This window comes from Suillus subaureus (genome assembly GCF_016647635.1).
Source record: "Suillus subaureus strain MN1 chromosome Unknown BJ212scaffold_7, whole genome shotgun sequence".
In the NCBI taxonomy this organism is placed as follows: domain Eukaryota; kingdom Fungi; phylum Basidiomycota; class Agaricomycetes; order Boletales; family Suillaceae; genus Suillus; species Suillus subaureus.
The window spans coordinates 1,100,378-1,127,558 of NW_024538563.1; the positions used below are offsets into that span (position 1 = coordinate 1,100,378).

The 27,181-nt window shown below is 47.6% G+C and overlaps 10 protein-coding genes across 10 annotated transcripts; 4 read left to right on the plus strand and 6 right to left on the minus strand.

Annotated features, from left to right (window-relative positions):
- Window positions 1–1,605: 1,605 nt before the first annotated feature.
- Window positions 1,606–3,869, minus strand: BJ212DRAFT_1337727 (uncharacterized protein). Its single transcript, XM_041334980.1, has 6 exons — window positions 3,600–3,869; window positions 3,404–3,510; window positions 3,187–3,371; window positions 3,031–3,138; window positions 2,488–2,978; window positions 1,606–2,425 (listed from the first exon to the last, which is right to left on the minus strand). Exons 1-6 carry the CDS (start codon window positions 3,755–3,757, stop codon window positions 1,915–1,917), a joined length of 1,560 nt encoding a protein of 519 aa, XP_041196188.1. The 5' UTR covers window positions 3,758–3,869; the 3' UTR covers window positions 1,606–1,914.
- An 824-nt stretch (window positions 3,870–4,693) lies between these two features.
- On the minus strand, window positions 4,694–5,616 carry BJ212DRAFT_1266032 (Mss4-like protein; the record flags this gene model as incomplete). Its single annotated transcript, XM_041330533.1, has 3 exons — window positions 4,694–4,802; window positions 4,856–4,940; window positions 5,061–5,616. 3 exons carry the CDS (start codon window positions 5,614–5,616, stop codon window positions 4,694–4,696), a joined length of 750 nt encoding a protein of 249 aa, XP_041196189.1.
- An 853-nt stretch (window positions 5,617–6,469) lies between these two features.
- Window positions 6,470–6,905, minus strand: BJ212DRAFT_1478223 (uncharacterized protein; the record flags this gene model as incomplete). The annotated part of the gene is made up of 3 exons (XM_041339678.1): window positions 6,470–6,585; window positions 6,637–6,792; window positions 6,845–6,905. 3 exons carry the CDS (start codon window positions 6,903–6,905, stop codon window positions 6,470–6,472), a joined length of 333 nt encoding a protein of 110 aa, XP_041196190.1.
- Window positions 6,906–7,299: 394 nt separating this feature from the next.
- On the plus strand, window positions 7,300–8,172 carry BJ212DRAFT_1297554 (uncharacterized protein; the record flags this gene model as incomplete). The annotated part of the gene is made up of 5 exons (XM_041332614.1): window positions 7,300–7,318; window positions 7,511–7,611; window positions 7,792–7,891; window positions 7,927–8,021; window positions 8,110–8,172. The coding sequence occupies 5 exons, from the start codon at window positions 7,300–7,302 to the stop codon at window positions 8,170–8,172; spliced, it is 378 nt and encodes a 125-aa protein (XP_041196191.1).
- Window positions 8,173–9,120: 948 nt separating this feature from the next.
- On the minus strand, window positions 9,121–10,807 carry BJ212DRAFT_1337751 (uncharacterized protein). Its single transcript, XM_041334981.1, has 2 exons — window positions 10,527–10,807; window positions 9,121–10,480 (listed from the first exon to the last, which is right to left on the minus strand). The coding sequence occupies exons 1-2, from the start codon at window positions 10,563–10,565 to the stop codon at window positions 9,242–9,244; spliced, it is 1,278 nt and encodes a 425-aa protein (XP_041196192.1). The 5' UTR covers window positions 10,566–10,807; the 3' UTR covers window positions 9,121–9,241.
- Window positions 10,808–12,304: 1,497 nt separating this feature from the next.
- On the plus strand, window positions 12,305–14,454 carry BJ212DRAFT_1337769 (uncharacterized protein). The gene is made up of 15 exons (XM_041334982.1): window positions 12,305–12,327; window positions 12,384–12,401; window positions 12,576–12,614; window positions 12,673–12,705; window positions 12,760–12,867; window positions 13,012–13,042; window positions 13,101–13,133; window positions 13,197–13,273; window positions 13,336–13,390; window positions 13,450–13,545; window positions 13,616–13,732; window positions 13,791–13,831; window positions 13,880–13,905; window positions 13,956–14,093; window positions 14,152–14,454. Exons 3-14 carry the CDS (start codon window positions 12,576–12,578, stop codon window positions 14,089–14,091), a joined length of 792 nt encoding a protein of 263 aa, XP_041196193.1. The 5' UTR covers window positions 12,305–12,327; window positions 12,384–12,401; the 3' UTR covers window positions 14,092–14,093; window positions 14,152–14,454.
- A 419-nt stretch (window positions 14,455–14,873) lies between these two features.
- BJ212DRAFT_984572 (uncharacterized protein) lies at window positions 14,874–16,002 on the plus strand. Its single transcript, XM_041344511.1, has 4 exons — window positions 14,874–15,299; window positions 15,353–15,464; window positions 15,518–15,627; window positions 15,687–16,002. The coding sequence occupies exons 1-4, from the start codon at window positions 15,100–15,102 to the stop codon at window positions 15,859–15,861; spliced, it is 597 nt and encodes a 198-aa protein (XP_041196194.1). The 5' UTR covers window positions 14,874–15,099; the 3' UTR covers window positions 15,862–16,002.
- A 693-nt stretch (window positions 16,003–16,695) lies between these two features.
- BJ212DRAFT_984595 (uncharacterized protein) lies at window positions 16,696–18,637 on the plus strand. The gene is made up of 15 exons (XM_041344512.1): window positions 16,696–16,875; window positions 16,947–16,956; window positions 17,016–17,035; window positions 17,097–17,129; window positions 17,185–17,281; window positions 17,351–17,379; window positions 17,447–17,477; window positions 17,527–17,559; window positions 17,621–17,697; window positions 17,762–17,816; window positions 17,879–17,974; window positions 18,045–18,161; window positions 18,217–18,257; window positions 18,306–18,357; window positions 18,411–18,637. The coding sequence occupies exons 1-15, from the start codon at window positions 16,819–16,821 to the stop codon at window positions 18,542–18,544; spliced, it is 882 nt and encodes a 293-aa protein (XP_041196195.1). The 5' UTR covers window positions 16,696–16,818; the 3' UTR covers window positions 18,545–18,637.
- Window positions 18,638–20,197: 1,560 nt separating this feature from the next.
- BJ212DRAFT_1337779 (uncharacterized protein) lies at window positions 20,198–22,050 on the minus strand. Its single transcript, XM_041334983.1, has 5 exons — window positions 21,794–22,050; window positions 21,682–21,746; window positions 21,609–21,632; window positions 20,562–21,556; window positions 20,198–20,510 (listed from the first exon to the last, which is right to left on the minus strand). The coding sequence occupies exons 1-5, from the start codon at window positions 21,864–21,866 to the stop codon at window positions 20,486–20,488; spliced, it is 1,182 nt and encodes a 393-aa protein (XP_041196196.1). The 5' UTR covers window positions 21,867–22,050; the 3' UTR covers window positions 20,198–20,485.
- Window positions 22,051–25,697, minus strand: BJ212DRAFT_1337781 (phosphofructokinase domain-containing protein). Its single transcript, XM_041334984.1, has 10 exons — window positions 25,363–25,697; window positions 25,034–25,304; window positions 24,552–24,979; window positions 24,409–24,502; window positions 24,169–24,357; window positions 24,000–24,116; window positions 23,845–23,977; window positions 23,186–23,775; window positions 22,997–23,127; window positions 22,051–22,943 (listed from the first exon to the last, which is right to left on the minus strand). The coding sequence occupies exons 1-10, from the start codon at window positions 25,467–25,469 to the stop codon at window positions 22,541–22,543; spliced, it is 2,463 nt and encodes an 820-aa protein (XP_041196197.1). The 5' UTR covers window positions 25,470–25,697; the 3' UTR covers window positions 22,051–22,540.
- Between the last annotated feature and the right edge of the window lie 1,484 nt (window positions 25,698–27,181).

Genomic DNA, 27,181 nt, shown 5'->3' on the forward strand with positions numbered 1-27,181 from the left:
TGTGGCTCAAGATGCAAGGTTAGAATTTGCAGGTGCTGTGGCAGGTTTCTTTATATGCAGCTCCACAAGGCCTTTGCCTCCATCTGACTGTTTGTTCTCATTGATTCCATTATGGTTCATATCATCTTCAAATTGATATCCACAGGCCAACATCAAACAGTGGAAATGACATTGTATAATACCACCGGAATTCCTTGCACAAATTCACTTTCATGTTGTGGCAAATTGGCCTAATGGGCCAGGTATGTGGTGCTACATGGCCTCATTACCATCTGGGTTCATGCATCTACCAATTACAGTTTAGCCTTCTGGCACAAAGTATATAACCACAAGCTCTAATTTCAATAAAGCCCTCCCAGTAATCAATTCTCTTCTCATTCGACACAATGATGACACTGGGTCATTCTCTACCAGTGCAAGGCCACATGTTTGATATTCCCACTGCCAGTCTTCTTTTCTGATCCATGCTACCTGTCACTGATGTTGATGTCACAGTGGCATTCCACAGGACCTTTATGATGATCCCACTGCACATGCAAGCCCTGACCACACCTTCTGTCTGTGGGACATTGGTGGGGGCATGTGATGTGGCACATACATCAGTGTCTTGGATCTTTCAAAACATGTGTGCATGCATGGAGTGAAGGGGCCTGGGCATTTAACAATACAATGTGCATGGGATGGCTGCACAAGAACCCCCATGAAACAGGAGAGCATTGTTCAGCACATTGAGGAGGTGCATGTACAAGTCAAATATCTGTGTAGTCAATGTTGGGCTTCTTTCTCTCGCAAACATATGCTTAATTCCCATGTCTTGAAGGCTCATTCACATGCATCCTAGTCCATTTTCCTAGTCCTTTGTGCATTTAGTATTGCGAGTATTTATATCACCCTCATTCTGGATATACTACCATTCCCAGTAATCTGTAATATTTTCCATCTGAATTCTAGAGCATCACACAATGTTGACATCCCTGCTAATTCAAAATATTAACATTATGCTATGCTCATGGTCACATCAAGTGCTGGAAGCCTGATTTCTCTCAATTCATCACAGGTATGCCATGGGATCAAACTGGTGTTCTGGCATCCTAGTACAATATATGAGAAGCTGTAGACAGAACCTTTCAAATATTTCTAGAGGATCTTTAGGAGCTTCAGAAGTAAGTTTTATTCAGTATGACCAAGTCCCCGCTCAAATGAGAATTTAGCTGATTAAGTGGAATCAGATTCCCCTTCAATTGGTGGATTGACACATGGAATCAACATGACCTCACACGCCGAAAACAAACTCGATGGCTGTAGCCTTGAACCTACCAGATTTATCCAAGGATCAAGACCAGAAAACGAATGAAGATCAAAAAGGTTCCTCATATTAAGCTCATGATGCAGTACTTGGTGACAGACTGGATATCAGAGATGGTATCAGTACTTCGCTTTAGTATCATTTTGTGTATTCTAGATAATCAGATCCCGAAACCACTAACAGTTTAGGGCAGGCCATACATTCACAGAGCCTCAGGCAAGGTCCCGCCAGCAACGGACACCTTGCTCCTAGTCTACATATGCTTGGACTGTAACAGTCACTGTAAGCGTTCGAGGCAGATGAAATATAGTGAGATATTGTAACGGTGTTGGAGGTTTGGCATATTACTTGCTCAAACTATCGAACTTATTCGCAATATTAATACTATTACCAAGTCCGCGAGTCCTGCACGGTCGTAACAAAATGATTGTACAATAATTCTGGACAGGTGAATACAGGACCTGCAAAAAGCACAACACGTCGACCGACCATATACGCGATATCTACACGAAGACTATACTGAGCTGTGTCGGTATCAAAAAGTAAGATAGCAAATTATCGAGCAAGGGACTCTCGGCCACGCGATAAAATCAGTAAAGTCACGCCAATTAACCCTCTCGGCGCCCTCCGTTCGGCTGATACATGAACTGATGTGTCGATCCTGAAGAAGCAGGTTTCATCACAGGTGCTGGTCGTGTGCGATAGTAATTTCCACTTCCCGGACGATCCATCGGGTTCGTCGAGGTAGATATAACAGGTGAAGTTGCAGCAGCAACCGTTGGCATTGGATATGGGAGAGTACGTGTTGGCGGTTGTTGGTGTAGTAGTGGCTGCTGTTGCTGCTGTGTCTGTGCATGTCGAATTGCTGGAGAAGGTTGATTGGACCCCGGTGCTGGTGTTGAAGGTGTTGGAGAAGCAGATGCTCCCTGTGCGGATTGAGAAGCAGGCGTGGGAACGGGATTTGGGACTGGAGTCTGATGGGGGGCATCTGTACTTGTTGGAGTGGGAGCTGTAGGTGGAGGGCGCTCAAGTTGGCCGTCCGTCTCCCGTTTTCGTTTCGTTCCTCGCGATGAGGACTCCTTCAACCCCAGCGAGGTTGCTTTTATCAATATTTGGTGTCTATCAGGCCGAGTGGTAAGCTCTCCTGAAAGAACCGATATGCGACATGGAAAAATACCTACCTCGTACGAGAGTTGCCCCATTTTTCGCATAGGGCATCCCATATGATTTCCCCGCTACCGTTGCGGTGCTCCTCGGCAAGCTTCTTTAGTCTTTCCGTTTCTTCTTCGGACCAGGCACCCTGGTTTCCACCGCTCCCCACAACACCTCCTGTGCTTCCACTCGCAGAGCCTGACGCAGGTGCTGGGCTTGGCCCAGGTGGAGGTACAGGAGGATAGTAACCCCCATATCCGCCATAGCCATAGTATGGTGCAGTAGGGTATGCTGGAGCGCCGTATGGGTATGCTTGCTGATGACCCAGGGAAACAACAAATGATTGCGGATCCGAAATTACTGGCCCTGTAGTGGCGGGGGATTTGCCGTTTGTAGAGGATGTGGATGGCCCAGGTTGGGGTTGGGGTGGCGGCGGCGGCGGGGGGATGGGAGCTGGGTAACCAGGTACGAAGTACGGTGGAGGTGGAGGATGTGTAGTTAATCGAGAGGGAGATGCCAACTTTGAGAAATAAGGACCGAGCAAACTTTACAACCGAAATTACGTTACTCACAAGGGTATCGCATATTCTTTTCGCTTCGCCGAGCATGGCCAAGGGATCTACTTTCACACCAGGGCCCATCTGGTAACATTGCGCAATAACAAGGGAGGGTGTAGCTTTCTGGGCGAAGTTATTTCAACGCCTCAGAATCACGCAGCGGACGCTTACAACAAGCTCTTCAGCCGCTCCATAGAACTCTGCACACAAGTTTAGCACACGCCACTGAAACTCATAGTACTGCTGATTGTGTGGTTGTATCTCTCCTGGAGTAGGAGAAGCGGTATATTGGTAGAACCCATGTTGTGGCGGGGACACTTTTGGGGCAGCATTAGCCTGCTCCTTCAAGTCAGTAGCTGACGCCGTGACCGTCTATTTTTCGATCCACGGGGACGACCAGGACGCCTTTTCCGTTCTGAGTCTTGTGGCGGGTCGGGTTGTGCTGTACCTGCGCGCTTTCCAGTTGCAGTTGAACTTGATTGATGTTGTGCAGATCTGGACATGACGAGCACATACAATATGAGTATTTACGAATACTTGCAATCAGACGCGTGTAATCATAACACTTCACAGTAATTACGCACCCAGCGGCAACCTCATGATCGTCGTCTTCACGATCAAGTTGCTCTTCGACGATGCCCTCGTCTTCATTCTCTTCCTCTTCTTCCTCCTCCTCGTACGTAGGCACTACGGGAGGATGAAGTGCATGGGAGAGCGGTTGATAGTGCTGTGGATTGTCCATGCACACGCTCCGGGTATGTGATACAGGGATAGATAGGAATAAAGAATAGCAAAGTTTCGCCCGTTAATTTTTTTTTGAATATCTCGGGGTGGTTGTAATCCTGTCTAGCGTTGGGGTTATGTCGTCGCCGTGCGAATAAATCATCAATATTCCCATGTATACATCTGTTTGGCGCAGGTTTATCTCTCTCTGCCGCGACGGCATACGCAACATTAACAGTTCAAGTTAAAGGTCCTAGGCTCGCCGCCATCAGCGCGTCATCATGTTTCACGACTAATTACCGAATCGCCAAGGCCCCGGCACTGGGGTCCAGTTCCAAGCCCCACAAGTCTGGGTGCCAGCGCCAGCCTTGTCATCTTATTTTGGAGTACTATATGCGGAAACTCTCGAATGTAGTACATATCCTGCTACAAAGCGCAAACCCACTTGGCGCATCACACGATCACTAAAGGTAACCGGAGCGCTAGAGGGCTTTGAAAAATAAATAAAATATTCGAAATGTTACCCTGTGAGCGATAGGTACTTGAAATGTGAATGGCTTCTTCCGGGCGAAGGCCTCACTAACATCGACGTACCAACAAGTCTGTGAGTGTGTCCGATAGTATGAGATTGTGAATTTGATTTTCTTCCTCCAGTGATAGCACATATTAGAGCTGGCTGTGATTGTGTTGTACTCAGACAAGAACACCCAAGGTGCACAAAAGTGCAGAGAAATACTAGAGACAACTCTGGCAGCAATCAATGCAGGATCCATTATTTTTTTTAGATATTTTGCATGATCAGATCATGACAGTGAGGTTCTCCAAGTGCTTCATGGCATCAAGTTAGGCTTGTAGCCAGCTTGATTTGTACTACTACAGGCAAGTCAAGGTTGACACACTCTTTCCAAGACGTAGTCGGACTTGTTTTGAGGTCAATAAGTCTATTAATGCCATCTCATGGGTGTAGCCCCTCATCATACCCCTTGTATCTAGGCATAACACCTGACACATTGCTCATCTCCTGCATGAGCTCACTGTCATCCTTATGGCCTCTCCACTTTGGGCTGTTAACTGACATGTTAGAACTTAAGGGGTGACCAGGCAGATGCACCCCTACATTCCATCATACACTTCCATGATGCGCTGGCCATAGAAAATATGGCAACTGGGTTGAAACTCAAGAGGGACTCCACCATAGTGACCTGGAGGACAGATATCCTCATGCTGTGGATCATAGAGCCCTTCACCTGTTTCCACTGCCTCACCATCATTTGCATCAGCAGCATTCAGGTGTGCTTTAATAGGGGGAAATTTGAAGCCACTTGGGTATGCAAGCACCATGCGCTTCCCCTCATCAAAAAGTGGCACCCAACAGATGTCGCAGGAGACTTTGCACGGGACATGATGACTAGCCTTTTTCGTTGTGGTAGAGAAGCAGTGAAGAGCATCGCTGTTATTCTCCAGAATCCGAACACTTGTCTTTGGGAAGATGACCACCCACTGAAATGGGGCACTGTGCAGCCATTGGCATTGTCTACAGTGACAATGCTTCGCATCAAATGGGTCGCCCAAAAATGCAAAATGCACTGCACTGCACCAGCAGGACGACTCATATTTTGTCTTGAAGAGCTCCTCACTGTCTGGACCACACACTGGTGACCAATTGTATGGCAGCTTTAACATCCAATCTTTCTCAGAATCACTGCCATCACATGAGGGGATGGGAGGAGAATCACACCAGCCAGTATTGGGAATGGACTTTTTGCCAGCTGAGTGGTCAGCTTGGTGGGTGTGACCTTCGGGCGAAGGACAGGGGGAGCAAGAATGAGACCCAGTCTTGGTTTGTGATTCTAGATGAACGTTTGTTGTGAGCGACATCATAGTTAACGTGGTTGATATCTTGCTTCACAGTATTAAGTAGTCTCACTTTAACAGCTGATGTCATCTGAATCTGCTTCCGTTTAGTTACGTTACCTTGCAGAGCAAGGTCTATGAATGCGGCGTGACCTGTGGTGGTAAACATCACAAAATATACACGTGATCATCGCAAACCATCTGACACCAGACACACCAAAATGAATTAGACTGCGTTATTGCTGATTCTGCACAGAATTACATTATGGCGAATGAGATAATGGTACAAAGTATCTTCAAGAACGATCCTCCCGAACAATAATTACACTACTTTTTTAAAATCCATCCGGCAAACTCATTTCATCACTGGCCCTCACACATATGCCATGCTATGAACGGCCCGAGGTTCGATAACAGTGCGAACAATTAACCTCGAGGTTGTTTCAACCACGCTGATGCAAAAGCACACAGCATATGCGAGGATGGTATGTGCTCCAATATCCAGAGCATACGAGAGCGCGAATGCGTCCAAATTGATTTATACCTGAAACCTGTCCAAGATATGAAAAAATGCATAGTGACAAAGACTACTCGCCTGAATATGAACCACGACTCCAATTGATCGTCTGACCTGCGATTCTACAAATGTAACTGCTTGCCGTCATTTCTGTATGAAAGTCAACAGCCTGGCGCATTCCGCAATTAGATACGAGCAAATGACTAACTCAGATTATGTCATCACAACAGGTGTCATGGACTTCATTCACAGCGGACAATACGACGAACGAACGACATAACCATTATCAAAAATGCGGCAAAAGAGAACACAGAAAGTCCGTAAGTTAATTGTCAGACAAACAGCCCAAGCACCAATTTCTTAACTGACCACTCGAGAAATTTTGAGAGCAGCATCTCTCAACCGTTCTGCTAACAGAAGTGTATCTGCATACACCACTGTAGTATCTAAGTCGCGTGCCATTTTCTGAGCGATTCCTCAGTAATAAATTAGGGTAAAAGACGCCAACATATAACTAACTGACGTACGATTAAACTCTGCTGGATCTGCACATAACACTTGATCTGCAAGGATGGTAGGAGAGTCTGTATAAATCATTCGAGACCCGCTAGACTCAAAGGCTTCTTGGACAGCGGCCGCAGTCTGAATGAAGATATGAGGAGTGCCGCGAGATTGGTGTTCGACTGATGAGACACTCATCAACGATAAATAATGCACATAACGAATTAAACATACTAAATATAAAAGCACATTCGGCGTTGGAAGTCTTCAGCAATTCGAACACGCTAAGCTGCATCGTAGACCCCTTCGACACCCTTTGGAAGATCTTCGTATAGAAGACGAAAGAATGGAGAACTGGTAGAAGACACCGAGAGACGTTTTAATGAAGGTGAATATGGACCCATATGAAAGTTTACAGCCTTTTGTATCATGCTCAGAATGTTGTGCGTCTGAACGGCGAGTAATCAAAGATATTTGGCCCTGTTGATATTGTGGGCAAGTCAAATTAAGCGAAAGAGCTCCGCAAGGTAAAAAGTCGGCAACGCCGACCCCTAGTAAAGTAACTCATTGACATCATCAATATTAATGGCTCGGCTAGGATCTACTTACACGTCAACTGTGGTTTCCCCTCTTTCCATCATTGAAGTATCAATTGACAGTTCAGAACCAGACGTAATACTGTTAAAATCATGTCTGATACTCATCACAGTGAGCGCTTATGCGTTACAAGCAGACTTGGCCTGCATCTTCGTTCCTAAAGCTGAAGACAGATTTTTATGATCTCTCTGGTGCTGCGGGTTTCTTGTTAATCACTCTTATGCCCATTTATTATCCACATATTCATTCGGGCGGCAAAATTTCTCCTGCCACATTTCAGCGCCCATGCTCGGCTCCGGGCAGGTGTTGCCTTTGTCGTGTGGTTATTGAGGCTCGAGAGTTTCTTGGCCCAGAGAGCAATCAAAGCGGGTGGCAATTCACGTTTCGATGAAGTAAAGGACAAAGTTAAGTTACCGGCGCATGGATAGTGCAAGCTACCTGGACATTTGTCGTTGATATCGTAAGCATGTTTCTTCCTTCAAGGTGGGCCTTTTTGACGCACTCACAACAGTCAAATGTGATTCCTGCATCAGCTCATCCTCCTCTACGTGGCGCCGAATTTATTTCCCTCGCTTTGATCGTAGGCTCTTTGGGACAGGCAGAAATCCACGTGGCGCCGCGACAAGCAGGAAAATAATCTTTCATTTCCAAGGGGGTGTGGAGCCAGAGTCGTCGTCATCCCAAGTATGTCATTCGATATCTCCCTGTTACGAATTCAGGTTCATACGTCGCGCATAGTAGTTATGTGGACGAACTTGGCATCTGGACCGGAACGTTCGGTCTCGCCGCATTTTCTGGCACACTACCTGTCTCTGTATTTGCTTCGACACGTGGTTTAAAATAATTTTTTTTTGTCTGACTGGTATAATTGACTACACTGTAAACTTAAAATTGCTTTGCAGGTGTCAGGTGTTCCTCCTCTCGAGCGCGCCGCAGGAACAATGTTGGGCGACAATGGGAAATGACAGGAGTATAGGAGGTGAATTTTCGAGGACAGAACTTTGCCTTTTATATTGTGACGGAAAGCCTTACCTGCGGATAGTCCATCGGCGACGGTGAGCATACCGTTGGCGTTGGGGGTACGTGCTTCTACCCGTTGGCATCGGAGAACCTGCTTCATTATAAGGCTTCCCTTTGCATCTCTTTTTCCTCCCGTTGGATTGGAACATGCAGCTGACGGCCCCAATTTTTCGGTTCCGTTGGCATTGGGATGTGTGGTTGGCAGACTGCCGGTTCCGAAAGTCCGGTCCCGTTGGATTGGCTTTCTCGAAGCACCTTCTGGTCTTCTGAAGTTGTGTTATTATTGGGCAAATGGCCAAACCGGCAACCAGCATTCTGTTATCTTAGACTTGCCTACAAGCCGGGAAGTCATTGTACTTTTACTTACAAGTGCTGAAGTGGAAACACTTGCCCGCATTTGCGGCAATTTGAACAAGTTGTCCGAATCCGCCAGGTGATCTATTGGTTCCAAAAGGGCGTTAATAAGCGCCCATATCGTTCAGGTCTTCGTCTTCGTGCTCCGCGTCCGTTGGGTGTGGCTCTTTCTTCGCCGTCGGTGCTTCCCCACACGTCCGTCGGATGTATCGCTCTCCTATGGATACGACTTGCAAACGACAGTGCTTGTTTCCAGTAATCTCTTCTGCGCATGCGACTTTCATCCCAGATCTCCAATCGGCTCATTCACTCCCAACCAGTACTGCTGAGAACTTTTGTTTCATCAGGACCGTGCCATTATGCTTCCCCTGGGGAGGGTATGAGTAGAGTGTGTGATGAAGGTTTCTGGGATCATTGTGTTGTTCGCAACTCACGCATGTTTCTTATCATAGCAGCAATAAGCTTATATTGTTCACCCCTGTATTTTTAGGATTTTTAACACGCTCACGGAGGTTTCCCCAGATTTTCGGTACCGGCGTCAATGGCTATTTCAGTATTCTTGGAAATAGATAGTTTGTGTTTGGCACAGGTACTAGTACATTAAATAGCAGAAACCAGTGCTGAACGTTGAAGTTGCGTACACATTCGAAATACAGCCAACTATGGCGTACAGACCATCAACCCCTCCTCGTACAGGCCCACCATGTAAAGTGAGTCGGTCCTCGAATCCCTGAGCGTCGTGCAAGATGTTCCAAATACACTCCCGTCGCTCTGGAACAATGTTTCCACCTCCCATCCTTCACTAGCGGGGACAACTTCTGATGCCGATAACGGCGCACGTAAATCATATTTCCTATCTGCTGCGTGTGCGCTCTTCGCGAAATGCGTTTGGTTTGAAAGGGGAGTGAGCGAGACGGCCCAGCTTGGCGCTCGCGCATCTGTTTTATTGGCAGCGACACCAGCGAGAGACGGGAAATGTGGATGCCCTGTGACGATAAGTGTGCCTTCCTCATCAAACATGATGTTGTCGTTGAAGAAGGGTACGCTGACGGTCTCCCGGTATTTGAGTGCATTTGTGCTCGTGTTGCGGTCGTAGAAGTAGACTCGGCCGAGAGATGTAGAAGACAGTGCGAGAATCGTGCCGTCTGGGGAGATGGCGACGCCATTGGCGAAGGCCACACCGAAAGCGGCTACTTCGTGCGTGATTGTGCCATCAGGGTTAACTGTGACATGCGCAAGCCAACTTAGGGGTAGTCCAGCAATAGTCTCGGTCAGCGGCAGGACGGGTGCAAGGGGGAAAGGGAGTCGACGAGTCATGAGATGGTCATTGCTGACGTAGAACGACGTCTCGTTCGTGATGGCCAAGGCATTAGGAGACACAAACCAAGGAGATGAAAGTGTGCGTTGCCAGAGTGCCCGTGTTGGGGCATCTGGAGAAATGGTAAAGTGCTCAATCGTGGTCTTTTCACGGGCGTGATTGACTACATAGAGAATAGATGGGGCTCCGGCCTGAGAAGGCGTGACTTCTATCCCAAGTGGGTGGAAGCTATGTCCTTCCGGGTATCCATCCAACTCAATACGCTGCAGGCTATTGTCTACCGTATCAACAAGCCAAAGGTAGGCCCTTGGTTCTGGATCGCGCAAGGGGCCCATGACAGTGTTCCATGCCTTGCGGTTAGGGTCGCACCCCGCAATAACAAAACGGGCAGCTACAGTGCCATCTGCATCCAGGTGGTCCCAGAAGGTCATGTCTTCGCAGTAATTAATGGTATGGGCTGGCTCTTGAAGAAGTGTGCAATGCGTCTGGACATCGCCATTGACATAGTATGATGGAGGTAGTGCAGGAAGAGTAAAGATGCCATGTTTAACAAGACGACCGCTCCGATAGATGAACGTTGCCTGTAGAAAATGAGACACAATCACATTGCCTAGATTGAATACATACTAAAAGTATAGCAAGGACTGTAAATACTCGGGAGAGCATAACTGGCGTTTAGACTGAACCGAACTTGAACACGCTTCGTCTGCATGCTCACTCAAAATAGCTTAATAGACTTACTTACCTATATGCAAATAAAGCAACACCAGGTGAGTCGTCCGCAACAGCGAGATACAGAGTGATGGGAAGAGAACAAAACGCTACGGCAGAGGGCGACCCTGTCGGACTAGGACTTAAGAGGGCTCGAGCACTTACGAGAGTTCAATCAAAATTCCCTTGATCAATCGTCATGCCTAGTAGGGAAGTCAGAAACTCCCACTGTCATCAATATTGTGGCGCTGGGTCATGTCATCTCCTTCCGAGTCTCAAGTCACGGGTGGGCCAGGTCAACCCAGGTGGAAATGACGCGGCGTTGATGCAGCGCGCATCACAAATCACAGCGAAGGATCAGCCGCTCGCAAACACGGATCCAAATTATGCCTGAGTTATCTTGCGCCGGTTCATGCTGCATCCTGGTCAGGCATATTTCAGATGATTCTTCCTCGTCTACACATTCTCAAAGGATTCACTTTCTCGTCCAGAACTCCAGTTCAGATTTTGTTTACAAGTCTCTCGCCGACCATGAGTTTCACATGCGCAAGGCCCAGGCCACTGGCTGCCATGACTCAATCACTTTGGGAGGCCCTCGTCTATTCCAACTGCGGCAGGCGCTCCAATCATCCGCCACACACCTGTCAATAAAGCCCTTGCGGTTCGACGATTCAAAGTTCTCGAGTAAGAAACTTCGAAGTATCGCAATAATTAAAATCTATGCTAAGAGCTCATCGCATTACTTCCCACAGCAAAAGCCAACATACTACATGGAACCCCCGATGTGCGGACATACACGCCAACATTGTAGTGTCTCCAACTCCTGTTTGCACACGTGTAAACAAGTATCAGTGGCAAGAGTTCCTGTTATCCAATGTCGTGTTTCGTGTTTCGTGCTCTGCCGCACATCAGAGGACTCGTGAACCGAAGATATTGTCATATATGCCGATATATGATCATATATAGGAAAGGTTTTCTTTATATTGGAATATAAAGTCATATAAAGCCATGTATAACGTCGGAAAACCACCGCAATCAACGTAAAGCACCCTGGGTAGACTCACGAATTCTCTGATGCAGACACGGCAAGACACTCGAGATTCATGGTGGCTCACCTTTGTATGGCCATAGTTGCACTTATCGTAGCCGCCACACGCTTACGGTAGGCACTGGTAAGTATACCCCCGCGGAGGCGAAACTAGTTGTTTTCCTACTAGCACTAGTAGGTCATTACAAGGTCAAAACAACTGATGTTTGCATATCTTTGGTACGAAATATCAATTCCATCACATAAAGCTGCTTCTTCTGATTATCTTACCATTCTTAGTAGACTCACCTGCAGTGGGCCCAGAACCACTCGATCGATATCGTCAGGACATTGTGACCCCTGCAAATACACTGTGCATTGACAGGCACCCTCTTTTTTATTTCCGATTCTTGTTCAACATCAAGAGCAATATCCTTCTTAATGACGCAGTGAATGTGTCATCACTATGGGACCTAGGTTTGATGCACCCGTATCACTGAGCTTAATTTCCATTAGCCGTCACCGTCGCACCGGAGCTGAAGGCGCTAGACAACTGAAGACATGTATGAAAAGAACTAATCGTTTTTACGTGCAAATGATACCTATCAAGGGATGTTTCGTGGCCGAGGGTCGGAGAGTTGTCACCGGCTAAGTAGTGGTTGTGGATCGCCAATCGTCGAAATACCCTTCGTGTGTGAACGTAACGACCTCGCAGATTTCCGTATATCTTCTCTTATATCGATCAGCCAGAGCGATGTCGAGTCGTAAATTTTATGAGTTCTTCGTGGCAAATGACTCAAACTGACGTGCTCCCAGGCTTAAACGTGAGTGCAAGTCCTGCTATCGAGTCCAAATCACTGATGGGCCTCCATCCCAGTACATTTATGGTGCAGTCATTTTCCATGATCAGCCCTCCAACTTGAATGGTTGATCTCTTCATGTTATTTCTCCCAATAGTTGCACTAGTAACGCTTTGGGTGAGCTACGCTAGTAGAAGTTATCACATCATCGGCAGAAACTTACTGTGATATCGAGGTGTATGACTACATACTATGCCTGCCCGACGCGGCAAGTACAAATTTGCTTGAGCGTCGAGAATGCTCTGATCTGTAGTCGATGCAGATCACCTTTCTCGCCGACTCTCGATGGGGGCTCAGCACATTTCTGTATCTAACTTGCAGCCACTTGCCACCTGTCTTCATGTTGTTGAATATGCTCGGTGAGTGTCCGGTACACTTCCATTTTCACCTCCCTCATAGTGCGATGCCTTTTATGATAACTTTCAGTGGTTTTTCAGCCTGACACCCCACTCCATGTACGTGCAACCAAGCCGAAGCGTCGCAAATGTTTGAATTCAACACATCCCAACCATAGCTTTGCCGCTCTTATAATATCGCTAATACCTGTCAGTTTGGTGGCGCTTCGCCAGACACGTACTGACACCATCTTCAATACTTCATCAGATGTAGGGACGGTGTTGATGATTTGTGCTGAATGTAAGTCCAGCAATTGTACTAGCCAGCAGAGATTCTGTGCTCTAATATTTGCACCGAGTTCAGGTATCTTCGCGGTCAGAGCATATGCAGTGTGGGAACGAGGGAGATGGTTCGCGGCGGTGGAGATTTTTGCTGTTTTTGTGAGACAAATATAGAGGCTATGACTAGTTCCAGACAACGATATCTGATTCATTTTTTGTAGGCCTATGTAGCGTCGATTACTGTCAGCCTGCAACAATTTAACTCGAGAGTCTCAGGTGAGTAGACATTCGGGTTGGACTATTTGCCCATTTGGTTGCTTACCTCTAACATACAGAACCATGCTGGATCCCTGGCATTAGCGGATATCTTGATACGGAGACAAGCACCAGAATATATGTAGCGTTTGGCTTGCTAGCTGTCGCCGAGTTACGTTCGTATCGGGAGCTGCTGCTAACACGAGCTTGAACTGACTGCATTCCCCTGCATGCACATAACTTCAGAAACATTATTGCTTCTGTTGTATCGCGTCAGCAAAGACCGTGGTGGCTGGGGCATCGACAACCGTCTTATGCGTGGTCTGATGAAAGATAATCTGCTGTACTGTGGCTCCGGCTTTGGTTGGTGCTTACAGATGAACGGAACACATCTCGCATATTTACTTGCTAGATGTTACAGCCTTTTCTGTCAGCGTCATTCTCACCACAATTTTCGTTCCAGTGAGTCAATGCATACATTCGAAGCTGCCCCATTAACAAGAGACGTAGTTTCCAGTTGGACACATGCTAGCAGAGTTTGTCCATTCTCACTTTGGAGGAGGCGAAGTTACTTATTACGCAGCAGGTGTCAAGTTGTTGTTCAAGCTCTCTTGGTCACGCGAATGCATAGGGGCTTCTGGGGATCGGACCGTGCCTTTGGCGTTATTGCCACAGATATCTCTCTCACAACATGGATGGTGGGAGCTCTAGATTTTACGTGACGGTGTGTTTCCTCCGCCAAATAATCATGATCATGCAGCTGACACTAGGGCAATGGAGAGACGAATTTGCTGCTTGGAGCGTACCTATCCGTAACTTATGGATGTGACCATTGCACACGCCCTCATACAGGCTCGGGCCAAAAATGAATGGACAATATCCATAAACAAGTCGAGTTAAACATGTACTGCAACATGTGGTGTAGATATTTTTGTTATATTCACGAGACTGCAACACCTCATAATTCAGTGCGCCAGATCTGGTACGGTCACGGCGCAGCGGCTAGAATCCCTGTTTACAGGTATATATAATGTAACCCACTAGTTGTAGCCCGTCCTCGTTAAATAAAACACCCGCTTCCTCCTACCTTAGAGGTTTGCCCTTAGGTTTCCCTTACAGTCCATGGACTCATCTGGACTATGAAGAATACAATGAGTTAACACACGAGCGCCAGACATGTGCCCGTCTGCAGAATACTATGCATCTTTCTAACGACATCCCCGAAATCGCCCGGTCTCCAACGTTCGATTTCATGGGACAAGTTTTCATTTTCCTTCGCCGCGGCCCAAGTGCCATTAGTATATGTTGAGCCTCTGGAGAAACGAAAATGCCAGTAGTTTGGGGAGGTGGACCTGGGTCTCTGATGCTCGGTAAATATTGGAGGCGGCCTAATGGTAATCTAGTCTCCCCTAGACCCTTTATACTAAGTAGACGAAGAAAGATACATAAGTATTCGTTCCTTAAGAAAGACTAATAAGATGATGATCGGGCGTGAGGAAAATATAGTTTCTTCCATGACCTATTTTCTAGGTCGATTGGCAAGTCGAGCTCGTCTCGACCTCCAAAATTCCAAATCGACCTTTCGGAAGCTCGATACTCCCTTTTCACGATATCTTCACGCTATGACGCGGGCAACTTGGGTGGCATAGTGTGTACAGATGGGCGTACCATACTTGTAGGATCTAGACAGGGACTACCATTCTCTACACGTCTGATGGTCAAATCCCGAAATGGTCCACTTCGGCCAGTCCACTGCGGCTGCTAAGCGTTCCGATTGTACGCTGCACCACCCACACCTCTCAATAGAGACCTTTGCGGATCAAAAGACTCGACAATGGTTCCACAGTTTCATCCCGTATATATTCAGCCGACCTCCTCTCGTGACAGTCTATCAGAGCTTTACTTTCTCCAAATCACTAGACTCGTATTGGTGCGCACTTTTGCTTTCAGGACTGGTGCCAGTCTAACCTACGATCTTCATAGCATTATGTGTAAATTTGTAGTCCCCATTCGTACTTGCTCAAAGTGCCACCAAAACGAACCGCTTTTTGACGAAAAGGAAAGGCGGCTGTCGCATGTCAATGAAAAGAATGAGGTACCGCAATCATCTATGCTCGGAACTCATCTGGCTCATTGCCTTCCCAACAGCGAAAGCCAACATATATAGCACCCCCTCAAGACTGCTATTCGCGGTGGTGTGTCTTCAGCAGTGAACACCCTATCACTTGCAGCTCCTGTCGGATCACTTGTAAACGAACGTCAGTGGCAAGATTTTTCTGTTATACATAGAGAGTTTGATGTGTTTGATGTTCTGCAGACATGGCAAAACACGGAAGATTCGGGGTGGCTCACCTTCGTATGTTTGCCACAGCTGTATCTCATGCCCTCAGCACCATTGCGCATGTCAGCCGCCTCGTGGCATGGGCAATAGCGTGCTTCGTCCACGGGAGATTGGTTGGTTTGCTGGGTTAATAAGATCTCCCGCAAAATAACATCCGGCACATGGCGTTCCTATATATATTTAGAACCCATTGCGAAATACTAAATCATTCACACAACGTTGCTTTCAGACTAACGTTTTTACTCACCGGCAATTGACCACTTGGCAGGGTTTGAGGGGCCAATGACGTGCTACACATATGCATGTTTGCGGGTTCTCCAGTGACTGGCCAGTCTTGAGATTATGGCCCTCAATACGGTTGCGAATCATTATTTTCTACTGCATTTGAGGCTGCGTCTTAAACACTGTTGATGTGTCATGACTAATATGGCACCTAGGTGTCCACCCTGAAATGTTTGATGCAGCCAACTAGTGAGCACATGTAACTCTTCGGACCCGTGACGCTGAGCTTATTTCTAGCTTCAGAGGCACTGACTACTTTCGATAGACCAGATTTCATATTTTTCCGTCTTACCACTTCTATGTACTTGTGGAGCTGGTCAAACAACAGGGACCCGCCCTTCACAATACTGTTCGGATAGATCAAGAGTGGAATACCTCGGAAGTTCGCTGCTTCCGAGTTGGACAACCTCCTGGAGCTTAGCTCCCAAATGTCGCACATTTTTTGATCCACCCAAGGCATCGTAACGGGACCCTTTTGTTTATCCAGTTTCACAAGTAAATAGATGCAGTAAGACGAAGGAAAAGAAAAAGAAAACTGGTCTATCGATATGAAAGTAGCTATATATAAAGGCATACACATGGGAAGGACATATTGATTAGATCATATGCATGAACCCTAGCATTGTTCGTGACCGGGTTCGGGCAGTTACCGGCTGAGCAACGTTCTAGAGAACTTGAACGTTGATGATAAGATTACACAGCTCGCAAGACGTACACGGCAGTGTGTCTTCTTGCATCATGATAGGCCCATGCCTGGGCCGCTGTGCATGGATTGCGTACTTCTCTTATATACTATAGACGTCGATTCGCATAAGCTAGTACGATCATGAATATTTCGCGGCAAGTGACTCAGGCCGACTTGCTCTCAGGCTTGAACTTAAACGTGAGTGCGAATCCCGTTATTGAGTTCAGGTCGATCCTGCGGCATCACTAACTCGGATGCGCTCGTCCCAGTACGCTTATGGTGCAGTTGTTATCCATTATCAGTTGCTTTCATCGGTTGATCAATCGAGTTGCTGATAGTTGCACTCACATCGCTTTGGGTGAGCTATAGGAGTCGCACTGTCCTTGGCGTAGCAACTAATATTTCACTTGGACATTCAGTCGTATGACTACATCCTGTGCCTGCCCGACGCAGCAAGTACAAAACTACTTAAGCGTTCGAGAGTGCTCTGATCTGTAGTTGGTGCAGGTCACTTTTCTCGCCGAGTCTCGATGGGGGTTCTGCACATTTCTGTATCTCACTTGCAGCCACTTGCCATTTGCCTTCTTGATATTGAATTTGCTTGGTGAGTGTCCAGTACGCATCCGTAAATTTTCCTCCCTCATAGTGTGATCCTTTTCACAATGGTTTTCAGTGGTCTTACAGCCTGATGCCCCAATCCTTGTATGTACATATGTGCAACCAAGTTGAAGTGTCGCGGATAATGGAATTTGACCCATCCCGACTATAGATTTGCCGCACTTATAATGTCATTAATACCTGTGAGTTTGGTGACACTTCGCCGCGACAACACCTACTGACTCTGTCCAGATGTAGGGATATTGACGGTCGCTTGCGCTGAGTGTGTGTAGAGCATCTGACTAGCCGGCGGTGATTCTGCACTCTAACATTTGCACTGGTCCAGGTATATTTATTATCAGAGCATATGCAGTATGGGAGCGGGAGAGATGGACTGCGGTGTACGCGGTCATCAGCACTATTGTGAGACCAATATGTGGAGTCCGCGGTCAATCCCAGATGACGATGTCTGATTCTTCTTCTGCAGGCCTATCTAGTAGCGATTGCCATCTGCCTGCAGGAATATAACTTTTCGGTCCCTGGTATGTAGACATTCAAGTTGTTAGACTTTTTGCATGCTTAGTACCCTACCTCTGGCATGCAGAACCATGCTGGATCCCTGGCATTGCTAAATATCTGGATACGGGGACAAGCACCAGACTATGTGTAGCGTTTGGCTTGCTAGCTACCGCCGAGTTACGTTCGTATCGGGAGCTGCTGCTAACACAAGCTTGAACTGATTACGTTCCCATGCGTCCACACAATTTCAGAAATATTGTCGTTTCTGCTGTATCGCACCGTCAAGAGTCGTGGAGGGTGGGGGATTGACAACCGTCTTATGGTCAGCCTCTTGCGACATAATCTGCTGTATTTTGGCTGCGGCTTTGGTTGGTGCCTGCAGATAAATAAATACTTCGTATATTTACTTTCTGACTGTTGTAGCCTTTTCTCTTAGTGTCATTCTCACCGCAATTTTTCTTCCAGTGAGTTTTTGTGCACATTCGAAGCCGCTCCATTAATAAGAGACGTAGTTTCCAGTTGTACACGTGCTTGCACAGTTTGTCTATTCTCACTTCAGAGGAGGTGAGGTCACTTATTACGCAACAGGTATCAAGTTGTTGTTCAATCTCTCTTAGTCACGCGAATGCACAGGGACTTCTGGAGATCGGACCGTCTCAATGCTTCCTGTGGCATCTCCACAGATACCTCTCTCTCAACGTGGATGACAAGAACTCCGCATGTTGCATTTACTGTGTGTTCCGAGGGCTAAAATTGAACGACGGATGGACAGATACACGAGTCTGCACCATCGTTCTTTACTTACTGTATATAGTATCCCGATCCGAAACGCTCACTTCTTGGACGCTTATCGTCGGTTGTCCCTCAGTCTTCAATCCGAGGCTGAGGGTACATCCGTTCATAGTTGTCTCACCCATACTGACTTGGTATTGTAGACTACATAGTCATACCTGTATCTAGGTATCTCGTCAAAGTTGGGTCATCGGATAAACCTATTAATTTATACTTTCTTTGAACTCCCTTATGATTCCCGCATGAATTACACACTAACATAGTGCATCGTGAATGAGTAAGAGAATTTTTATGATGCACATTACTCGCACACTCCTCTATTGGCAGAATCTTCCTTGGTGACATTGATATAACAAATTCGACTGGGGACGAACTCCCGGCCTCAATCATCCTTTTTTTGAGTACCTTTTATCTTCTCAAGCACGTTGCATTGTTCCTTGACAAGGTGACTTGGACTGGCTCGAGACTACACTATATTGAGCTGAAATATACTACCTCTTTCATGCGTTTGTTAAATGAACTCAGTCTGATCAATTCATCTCATAGGTCTCAAAAATACAGATACAACAACCCGGTGGTGAAATTTGTAAGTGTCGCGACCATCGCGTGTATAACACTGATGACAACCTGTTCAAATTTTCACCATTTGTGTTCATCACAAACAGCTTTAGGGGCCCGGAATGCAAGGTTCTTCCATACCAACAGGCTACATTTAAAAACCACACAACAAACACTGTGGCAACCTCCATCTGAGCACCACAGACACGATCTCAGATGAAGCATTTTCGTGAAAGACCAAGATCTACGAGGCACTTCGCTAAGAACAATCGCTCCGTGACAGTGGAGGGGGAAAATACCAGGGGTATTTACGGACTGGCCGGGAACTTCAGGGGACAGGCCAATTAAATCAGGTCGTCTAAGTCTCCATGAGAGAAATGCAACACAAGGGACACCTAGCCTCTAGGCACCCGCAGCACCAACTACAAAAAAATAGGATCAAGCGCAAGGCACATCCTTGACGCAATACCCACGATCGATGTCAATGGCTACACACCGGTATTACCGTCAAGAAACAGCTAAGGAGAGCTAAGGGTGTAGGACGGCTGCGAAGGATGGAAGCCAACGCATGTGTTTTCGATAAACGTTATTACATGGATCTCGAATCTCGATCAAACTTAGGAAGGACAGGACACTGACAGGATCTTCTCGCGTTCGGTAGATATTGAACCGAGACCGTCCGCATTGCTACACGGCAGCCGTTATAATAGCTTCAAGTCGAGCGGGAAGAAATCACCGGTAACTTAAAGAGATTTTACAGGTCCATAAGTTGTACCTGTCAGGGTGCAAATGGCAGATACCTGGGACGCCTGATTCAAAGGACGCTTGCACACGGGGCGTACGAATTTTGAAGGACTCGGAGAAATATCATTGCGACATGGCTGTACAACAACTGTATAATGCACATACATCATCCGATGCATGGTACCGAAGGCAAGCTTCAAGTTGCACCGGATCTTGCAAAGACGTGTGCGGCCTTCACTAAACATCTCGAACACACAGTAAGCGTGAGTTGTAATTACACAAGCAAAGTGTAGCCGAGGCGATTCACGAAAGTGTGGACCCCATTCTCGCCTCGAATCGGTCATCTGCGCATGTATTCCAATATCATCAGCATACAGTACTACCTACTCAACGTTTAACAATAGAAACGGTCTACCTAAGTCAACCGGAAACCCGAAGTTGGCTACGAAAAGGTGAATAAATGGACATTATGACAGTCCATGATGGGAAAAATGTGTCGCAGGAGAGCAGACGTACAGGTGTTAAGATGACACCAGAAAAGAAGGGAAACGAGAGCTGACAATAAGGAAAACAGATAAAAGACAAGCAGATAGTGTGTTTAGAATATATTTGGGATGAACGTTCTGTATTCTCGTCAGCAAACAAGGACAAGGGCCAGATGGGTAAACACTTACACTGCACTCATTCCAATCGCGAATGCCGCGACGCCCCATGCAAATGATTTTTGCCTTGGCTCCAGGTGGAACCTTCCGACCCGCTTGTTTGTTGCAATTTGCCTTTGCTGCACTTCTGGTTCCTTAAACTGGAACCTAAATTCTGTACCCTCATCTTCTTCATCATCCCTCGCGCGCTTCAATGTGTCAGCCTCCATCGACGACGCATCTCTCTCCGCCTTCAACCGCTCAATCAATTCCTTCTGCTCAGCTATGTCCTGGGTCATATTTGGGTGCGCAATTTCAATTGTCTCAGCCTCCTCTTCCACAACAGTCTCGTCGGATCCCCCTGGAGTAGTAACCTCGATGATCCGCACAGCTCGCGCAGATGACTTGGGCTTGGGAGATTTGGTCGTTGGCGAAATAGGTGCCGGTGAACGACGTGCCGGCGAGCGAGGCGCTGGAGACTTGGGCTTGACGGGCGATCGGGCCGGCAAGGAGACTGGGACAGGTGCTGGACTCTTTGTCCGCGCCGATCGGCGTGGAGGAGGTAAGGTAGAAGGCGCAGGATCTGCTGCCGATACAGGAGAAGTTTCCCGCCTGCGTTTGGGAGTCGGAAGTGTGATTGAGGGAGCAGGAGTCGGGAGTGTACTACTCGCAGCAGGAGGCGATCTCGGCGCCGCTTTGGGTGTCGTTTTTGTCGAAGAGCGACGATAGGCTGCAGAAGGGTCGGGGGTGGCCTTGGCGACATGAGGAATGACGCCGCCCAAACCATATGTTTGTGCAAATTCGGGAAGGAGAGCGACCTCAGCGCTGACCCATGTTCCGGCAAGCCGCACGATAGCAGGTTCCTTAGCGGAGCCGTTGTTCCCAGCGAGATCGTAGGTATCCTTTACCCAGACAGTTTCGCGACGTTCATCAGCTTCAGAAGCAGTAGGGAAGGCGGCTCGGAACATAGTAGTCAGACTAATGGCGCCCGTATCAAAACGTCTCAAGATGAAAGCATGACCACCGGGCTAGAAAAGATTGATCCTCAGCTATTATCAAATTAGATTTAACCGAACATACTGTAGGGATCTTCATGCGCCCCACCTTAGAAAGGGTCAGCTTGTGATAAGGATGAGATAATCGGTATACGTACCAAGACCTCATGGCCATCACGATCAAGCGACTGATATTTAACAGGGGGCAATTTAGAGAGGTCGACTAGGCGAGGGTCAGGATGTAGACAAGCATTATAGAAAAGGACTTACGAGAAGCGATATGAGGATTCTGGTGTTTGAACGGAAGTTCGGGTCGTGGTGGCAATATTGTTGGAGGCATCATAGACCACGGTGACAATCAAGTATTGACAAGTTAGAAGAGATACAAGTCAAGTCAAGTCAAGACTTGGGAAAACAAACCAGAACCAGCTGCAAATATAAAACGTTCAAACTTGACAGTCACGTTTAAAACGCGCCGTGTGAAAAATCAACATTTACCATGTGGCTGTGTAAACCTCCAGTTTCGCACTCCGCCTTTGTTCTATGCTCTTGTTCATATAGTGGTTGTGGTCACCAGCTTCGATTCTCCGATGTGACCATCATGCTGGGACACAATGGCGCCCATACGTACTCTTGTGATCTGTCCATTTACAATTGTGGCTACCGAATGCTAGTCATCCACAAGACAAATGGCCACACCTGCTTACACTGTGGCTTTGGCTGCCTGTAATCACTTGTCGTCATTGCACGGTCTCAAATCGTTACCAAGTCCTGACCCACGATGAGGTCTGCGCATTGTGGGCCAGAAGTTGGACAATGTCAAGGTTGGCGTCAGACGCACCCAGCTGGCAACGACAACGACTAAGTGGATAATAATGACATCATTCTGCCCGTATCTGTAACTACCAAGTACCAACCATCTATCAATAAACCGGAAAGCGAATAGACCATGCACATTTATATACAGAGATAACACATACGTACGACACGCTGATTTTTCTGTTTGCCTCAGTCGACTCATAAAATTTCAGGCCGTCCAGCCAGTGCCTCCACAAGGTTCTTAATCTCCCCCCACCAAGCTGTCTTTCCTCTGCGGTTCTTCATATCTGCGTGTTGCACCATCTCCTGAACCGGCACCCACTTAATAGTAGATCCTTGTATTGTGATAACTGCAGCGCTCTCAGGTGGCGCCTGCTTCACTTTGCCAACTTGTTTCTGCAGGGCATCGTGATGTTCTTCAAGGAATGTCATGCATCGCAGAGAGAGACGCGCGGCACGTGCGCGATCCATAGGTGATGGGACCCCACCCTGCAAGGTGTGTCCAAGGGAAGCGGAACGCGAATCGAAGAGGTTACCGCCTTCTTCTTTGAACATCTTAGTCACGACATCAGTGGTGTAGACCGTCGACGCGCACTCATTGCTGGGAAACTATCTCAGCAAGTTCACCATTTGAGTTTGAGAAGTAAAACCAACCGAATGACCATACGACCTTCACTCTTGCCCTTGGCATCTAGTCCATAGCGGATCTTCAGGAATTTGACGTCCTGGCGAAGGGTATCGAGGTTCATGCCCTGCTCTGGAGTATAGACAATACTGGCACCAGTCTGTGTAGGCGCACTCATCAGATTCGTATTCTCTAAAGATTACCAATAGATTACACACCGCCAACGCACCCATGGTGGCAAGATAACCACACTTGCCACCTTGCGTCTCAACCACAAACACTCGATTCCTACTCGCACTTGCACTCTGCTTGATGGAGTCGCATGCATCAACAAGCGCATTCAAACTCGTGTCGCTACCCAAGCTGAACTCCGTCATTGGCACGTTATTTGATATCGTAGCTGGGAGATGAGTCATTGGGATGTGGAATGCTGGGTAGTGCTTCCGTCCGGTCTCAAGGATCAGCAGCGCGTTGAATGCCTCAAAACCGCCAATCATCAGAAGTGCGTGGAAGTTATGCTCTTGGAAACGTGCAGCCACTGCGCCGAGGTCAACGTCTGGGAGAGTACGATTTGTGCCGAGCTCAGAACCGCCACGGGAGGTCCAAGCATCGACACCGAGCCAGGAAAGCTCGTGGATGTTGTCGTCAAGCAGACCGCGGAAGCCGTTGTGCACCGCAAGTGGGTGATGACCTTGCTTGATACAGTAACGTACTGCAGCTCGGGTAGCTGCATTCATGCCGCCAGCAGGGGCACCCATGCTACGTAGAATGAGACAATATTTTGTGAGATGTAGTGTGCAAGGACGTACTGCATAATCGCAACACGCATTCTCTGTGCGGCAAGATATCAGATTAAGCTTGATGGGATATGATAAACTTACTCTGTGATGGGGAAGCTGCTTCTCTTTGAATAGCGTCGAGGTGGCGAAGAAACCCTCCAAGCTCTGGTAAAACTCGGGGTCACGCATGGACATTGCTTTTGTAAAGTCCTTCGCGCCGATTGCATCAGCCTACCGCACGGGTCATCGCAACCGCCTCCATAAGTGGCACACGGGTTATTTTATTCTCCCTTACACCAATCATGTACGAAGGAGTGTCGGGCGTAGCCTCTAAGAGTGCCTTGACGGCCTCCTCACCTTGTAGTGTCGGCTGGATCGAGCTGCAATGAACAATGACGAACAAACGAGTCATGAAGACCTACCAAAATCCGATCGAAAGCGCAAGGCCTACCACCACGCTGGGTGTGTCCAAGAGTTGTGACGCGGGTATCGAGCCCAAGACGTTCAGTAAGGACTTCTTTGACGTACTCTGCGCGAATAGGTTGGAGATCCGCATCGTGCGCACCCTCAGCGACAATGACAATTGTTTTACGCTTGCCAGCTTCTCTGTGCTGTAAAGGAGGCTTGAGATGATAACAGTGACTAAAAGGAATTCAACTTACGCCACGAATGGCTTCACACATGTCATCCTCCCAGGTCCCCCCTGGGATAGTCTGGGGCGGGCGTTCAGGGATGAAGATAAAGTCTGCTCCAGAACTGAGCTGCCATAAGCATTGCATATCGGCAGTAGTCACAACGGTAGTACCTGACGCCAGCAAGCAAAGCGAGCCAGCCACAGTGTCTCCCCATCACCTCCAGCACAAATGCACGCGAATGACTTGCAGCAGTTGAATTAATGTTATCGATAGCTTCGCAAATACGGTGTAATGCTGTCGGTGCACCGATAGTCAGATCTGTCATGCTCATGTCATTATCAATCGAGCCAACAAGGCCAACGATCTTGAGATGTCCGTGCTTCTCTGCTTGCTCTTCTGTGATCATACCCTGAGTGAGGAGTTGTGACACGAGGGAAGGCCATTCGGAGCGAAATAGGTCGGCGCCAGTTAGGGAACCGTCACCTCCACAGACAGCAAGAGCGTCTATTCCCTCTTTGATTAGGTTGTGAGCAGCAGACAAACGACCTTCTGAAGTACGGAAGGCTGCCGATCGAGCTGTTCCAATGAGAGTACCACCCTGCGCAGTAATAGTCAGCATACATGCGTTGTTGGGGAACATACACATACGCACCTCAGCAAACCAACCTCTGACATCATCCCAACCCACACGGACGATATATCGGCCTTTCAATGTGCGGCCATGGTGATGGTCACCCGTTCCATCTCGTAGAAGATCACCATCTCCAAAACGGAGATTCCGCGTAAGATTAGTGGGTACTCCCCGATGAGCACATTTTAATGCAGATGCATCAGCTGGAAGGTCTGCATGGATTGCATGAGCCTGGGTGTTACCCCTTACAAGCCCCTCATATCCTTCTCGTACAATCCATGTTTCGCAGCCTCTGTCACATAAATGTTGATGGGAGTTGAAGACGATGAAGACGTGAGATTGGAACACACCTTAAGATGCCGATCTTGACGATGGCACGGACGACAGCATTCATGCCAGCGCTGTCGCCTCCTGAAGTAAGGACTGCAAGCTTCATTTTGCCTGTGGATTGGGACATCTTGGGCGCAGCGGATGAAGATAGTATTTAAGGTGCTTGGCGGCGATAGTGAAAGTATTAGGTATGTGGGCTGATCCAGTGTCGTATGGCTGTATCAACTAGCGGTTAGAGCTATGGCAAGAGGCCACCAACCAACTAAGTACATATCGTATGATATACGGTCGGCGTCAGAACCGACTTAGACGTTTTCGGCTGTCATTCGGATCAGCCTATTTGGTTTATTTCCCTGATTTATCGAACGTTCATCGATGTTCAACGTTCAATGATGGCATCCTCAAGCTTGGCTCTTACCATGTACTATGTACAGTGTCATAAACAATTTTCTTCTTGCAGGCCGCGACGGTATCATCCTGGATTTTATTGGATCGGTCAGGGTACTGCAACCCTCGCGCGCACAGCCTTGGCACCGTCTGCTCTCTTCCGTGAAAAACTCAACTACTAGTCTTCTTAGATGTGACTACGAGGAATCTCCCGCTGCGGCGTTGCCATCTCATACGAGCAGTCTGAAGCTGCAGCTGCGCGAGCTCAGAATGTGTCATAGCATCCAGTACGAGTCGTGGCTGCATGCAGTGCCACTATTCTTTGTCTAATATACTATCAGCGTCATCTCCATCTCTTCATGCGGATGGGTTGGGGATGATGCTTATAGTATAATCCTACCTCGGCTGGTTAAAGAAGTAGCGGTGGGCGGGCAAGTATCGTCACTTGTCCATACCCAGTCAGCTATGTCCTCTATTGTACCTAGTTGCTGATGACTCCTCATAATGGATTTCTTTACCATTGACGTGTCTTTGAACATCTGGATTGCAATTGGACGCGACTTCACCTTGGGTCGAGCAATGAATGGTACATACTACAAGGCGCCTACTGAAAAGTAGGCATCAGGATTCGGACTCAGAGGGCTGCTCTCAGGGGTATATATATCCCCAGAAACAAAAGGTGCTGTGTACATAGTTCACCGGTTGGGAGTCTTGCAACATGCTTTTTGAGCCAGGATACTGCGAGCTGCTGCACACCGTCATGAATCGAACGTTACGCGGCAGTTGGACCCAAACAACGGATCCTTCCTTCAAGCCCCTTGTCACCAAGCGTTTACCAAGTATATTATTCTGGGTGGACTTCCACGATTGGCGAGACTTTATAGACGGCGGTTCGTCTTGCTGCTATGTTGAATAGAATTGCTCCTCATAAACCCAGACGCACTGTGGTCACTTGCATCAGAATCGTTCTCAATCAAGAATAGTCAAACTAGTCTGCGTTGAGTTCAACTTGGCCTGCTTCCTTTTTTATCATCAGATTGCATTCCGAACACAATTCTAACATGCACACTCTATTTGAAAAGTTGAGCGTTCGCTAGTACACTTACTACTTGGACGGAAAGAAAACTCCAAAGGTGTTCAATAACAAACCCTGCCCCTTTTCCGTATCCTGCTGAAAGGAGTGGGATGGCTACATGAATAACAATGAGTGTCAATAGTTGGAAGACAATTGTGAGGCCTATAAAGAAGACGACGTTAGGAGTGCTGTGATGTAGCAAAATACCGTACTTCTACAGCCGAGTTTGAATGGCGCCATCGTAACCCCAAGTCCAGCAACAGATAACGGTAGCTTACCGTTGCGATCGAGTTTCATTTCACACCTGAGCACACGACATCGGTGGTCTCGACGCAGCCTATTGAAAGGGGCAATATTAATGGGGACAATCACCTCTG

What these genes read in the sequence shown, in the direction of transcription:
- BJ212DRAFT_984595 (XM_041344512.1), top strand. Translation starts at nt 16,819, where the DNA reads ATGAATATTTCGCGGCAAGTGACTCAGGCCGACTTGCTCTCAGGCTTG. An exon ending in ACGCGGTCATCAGCACTATT is followed by an intron (nt 17,698 to 17,761) that starts GTGAGACCAATA and finishes CTTCTTCTGCAG; the next exon opens with GCCTATCTAGTAGCGATTGC. An exon ending in GCTAGCTACCGCCGAGTTAC is followed by an intron (nt 17,975 to 18,044) that starts GTTCGTATCGGG and finishes ACACAATTTCAG; the next exon opens with AAATATTGTCGTTTCTGCTG.
- BJ212DRAFT_984572 (XM_041344511.1), top strand. Translation starts at nt 15,100, where the DNA reads ATGGTCCACTTCGGCCAGTCCACTGCGGCTGCTAAGCGTTCCGATTGT. An exon ending in ATGTCAATGAAAAGAATGAG is followed by an intron (nt 15,465 to 15,517) that starts GTACCGCAATCA and finishes CCTTCCCAACAG; the next exon opens with CGAAAGCCAACATATATAGC. An exon ending in CGGATCACTTGTAAACGAAC is followed by an intron (nt 15,628 to 15,686) that starts GTCAGTGGCAAG and finishes GATGTTCTGCAG; the next exon opens with ACATGGCAAAACACGGAAGA.
- BJ212DRAFT_1337781 (XM_041334984.1), bottom strand. Translation starts at nt 25,469, where the DNA reads ATGTCCCAATCCACAGGCAAAATGAAGCTTGCAGTCCTTACTTCAGGA. An exon ending in GTCAAGATCGGCATCTTAAG is followed by an intron (nt 25,305 to 25,362) that starts GTGTGTTCCAAT and finishes TTTATGTGACAG; the next exon opens with AGGCTGCGAAACATGGATTG. An exon ending in GAAGGTCGTATGGTCATTCG is followed by an intron (nt 22,944 to 22,996) that starts GTTGGTTTTACT and finishes ATAGTTTCCCAG; the next exon opens with CAATGAGTGCGCGTCGACGG.
- BJ212DRAFT_1337727 (XM_041334980.1), bottom strand. Translation starts at nt 3,757, where the DNA reads ATGGACAATCCACAGCACTATCAACCGCTCTCCCATGCACTTCATCCT. An exon ending in AAAGAATATGCGATACCCTT is followed by an intron (nt 2,979 to 3,030) that starts GTGAGTAACGTA and finishes TATTTCTCAAAG; the next exon opens with TTGGCATCTCCCTCTCGATT. An exon ending in TGGGGCAACTCTCGTACGAG is followed by an intron (nt 2,426 to 2,487) that starts GTAGGTATTTTT and finishes TCGGCCTGATAG; the next exon opens with ACACCAAATATTGATAAAAG.
- BJ212DRAFT_1337769 (XM_041334982.1), top strand. Translation starts at nt 12,576, where the DNA reads ATGTTATTTCTCCCAATAGTTGCACTAGTAACGCTTTGG. An exon ending in TTGCACTAGTAACGCTTTGG is followed by an intron (nt 12,615 to 12,672) that starts GTGAGCTACGCT and finishes TGTGATATCGAG; the next exon opens with GTGTATGACTACATACTATG. An exon ending in GTTGGACACATGCTAGCAGA is followed by an intron (nt 13,906 to 13,955) that starts GTTTGTCCATTC and finishes ATTACGCAGCAG; the next exon opens with GTGTCAAGTTGTTGTTCAAG.
- BJ212DRAFT_1337751 (XM_041334981.1), bottom strand. Translation starts at nt 10,565, where the DNA reads ATGCTCTCCCGAGTATTTACAGTCCTTGCTATACTTTTA. An exon ending in CAGTCCTTGCTATACTTTTA is followed by an intron (nt 10,481 to 10,526) that starts GTATGTATTCAA and finishes CATTTTCTACAG; the next exon opens with GCAACGTTCATCTATCGGAG.
- BJ212DRAFT_1337779 (XM_041334983.1), bottom strand. Translation starts at nt 21,866, where the DNA reads ATGATGCCTCCAACAATATTGCCACCACGACCCGAACTTCCGTTCAAA. An exon ending in GTGATGGCCATGAGGTCTTG is followed by an intron (nt 21,633 to 21,681) that starts GTACGTATACCG and finishes ACCCTTTCTAAG; the next exon opens with GTGGGGCGCATGAAGATCCC. An exon ending in GCGATTGGAATGAGTGCAGT is followed by an intron (nt 20,511 to 20,561) that starts GTAAGTGTTTAC and finishes ACGAGAATACAG; the next exon opens with AACGTTCATCCCAAATATAT.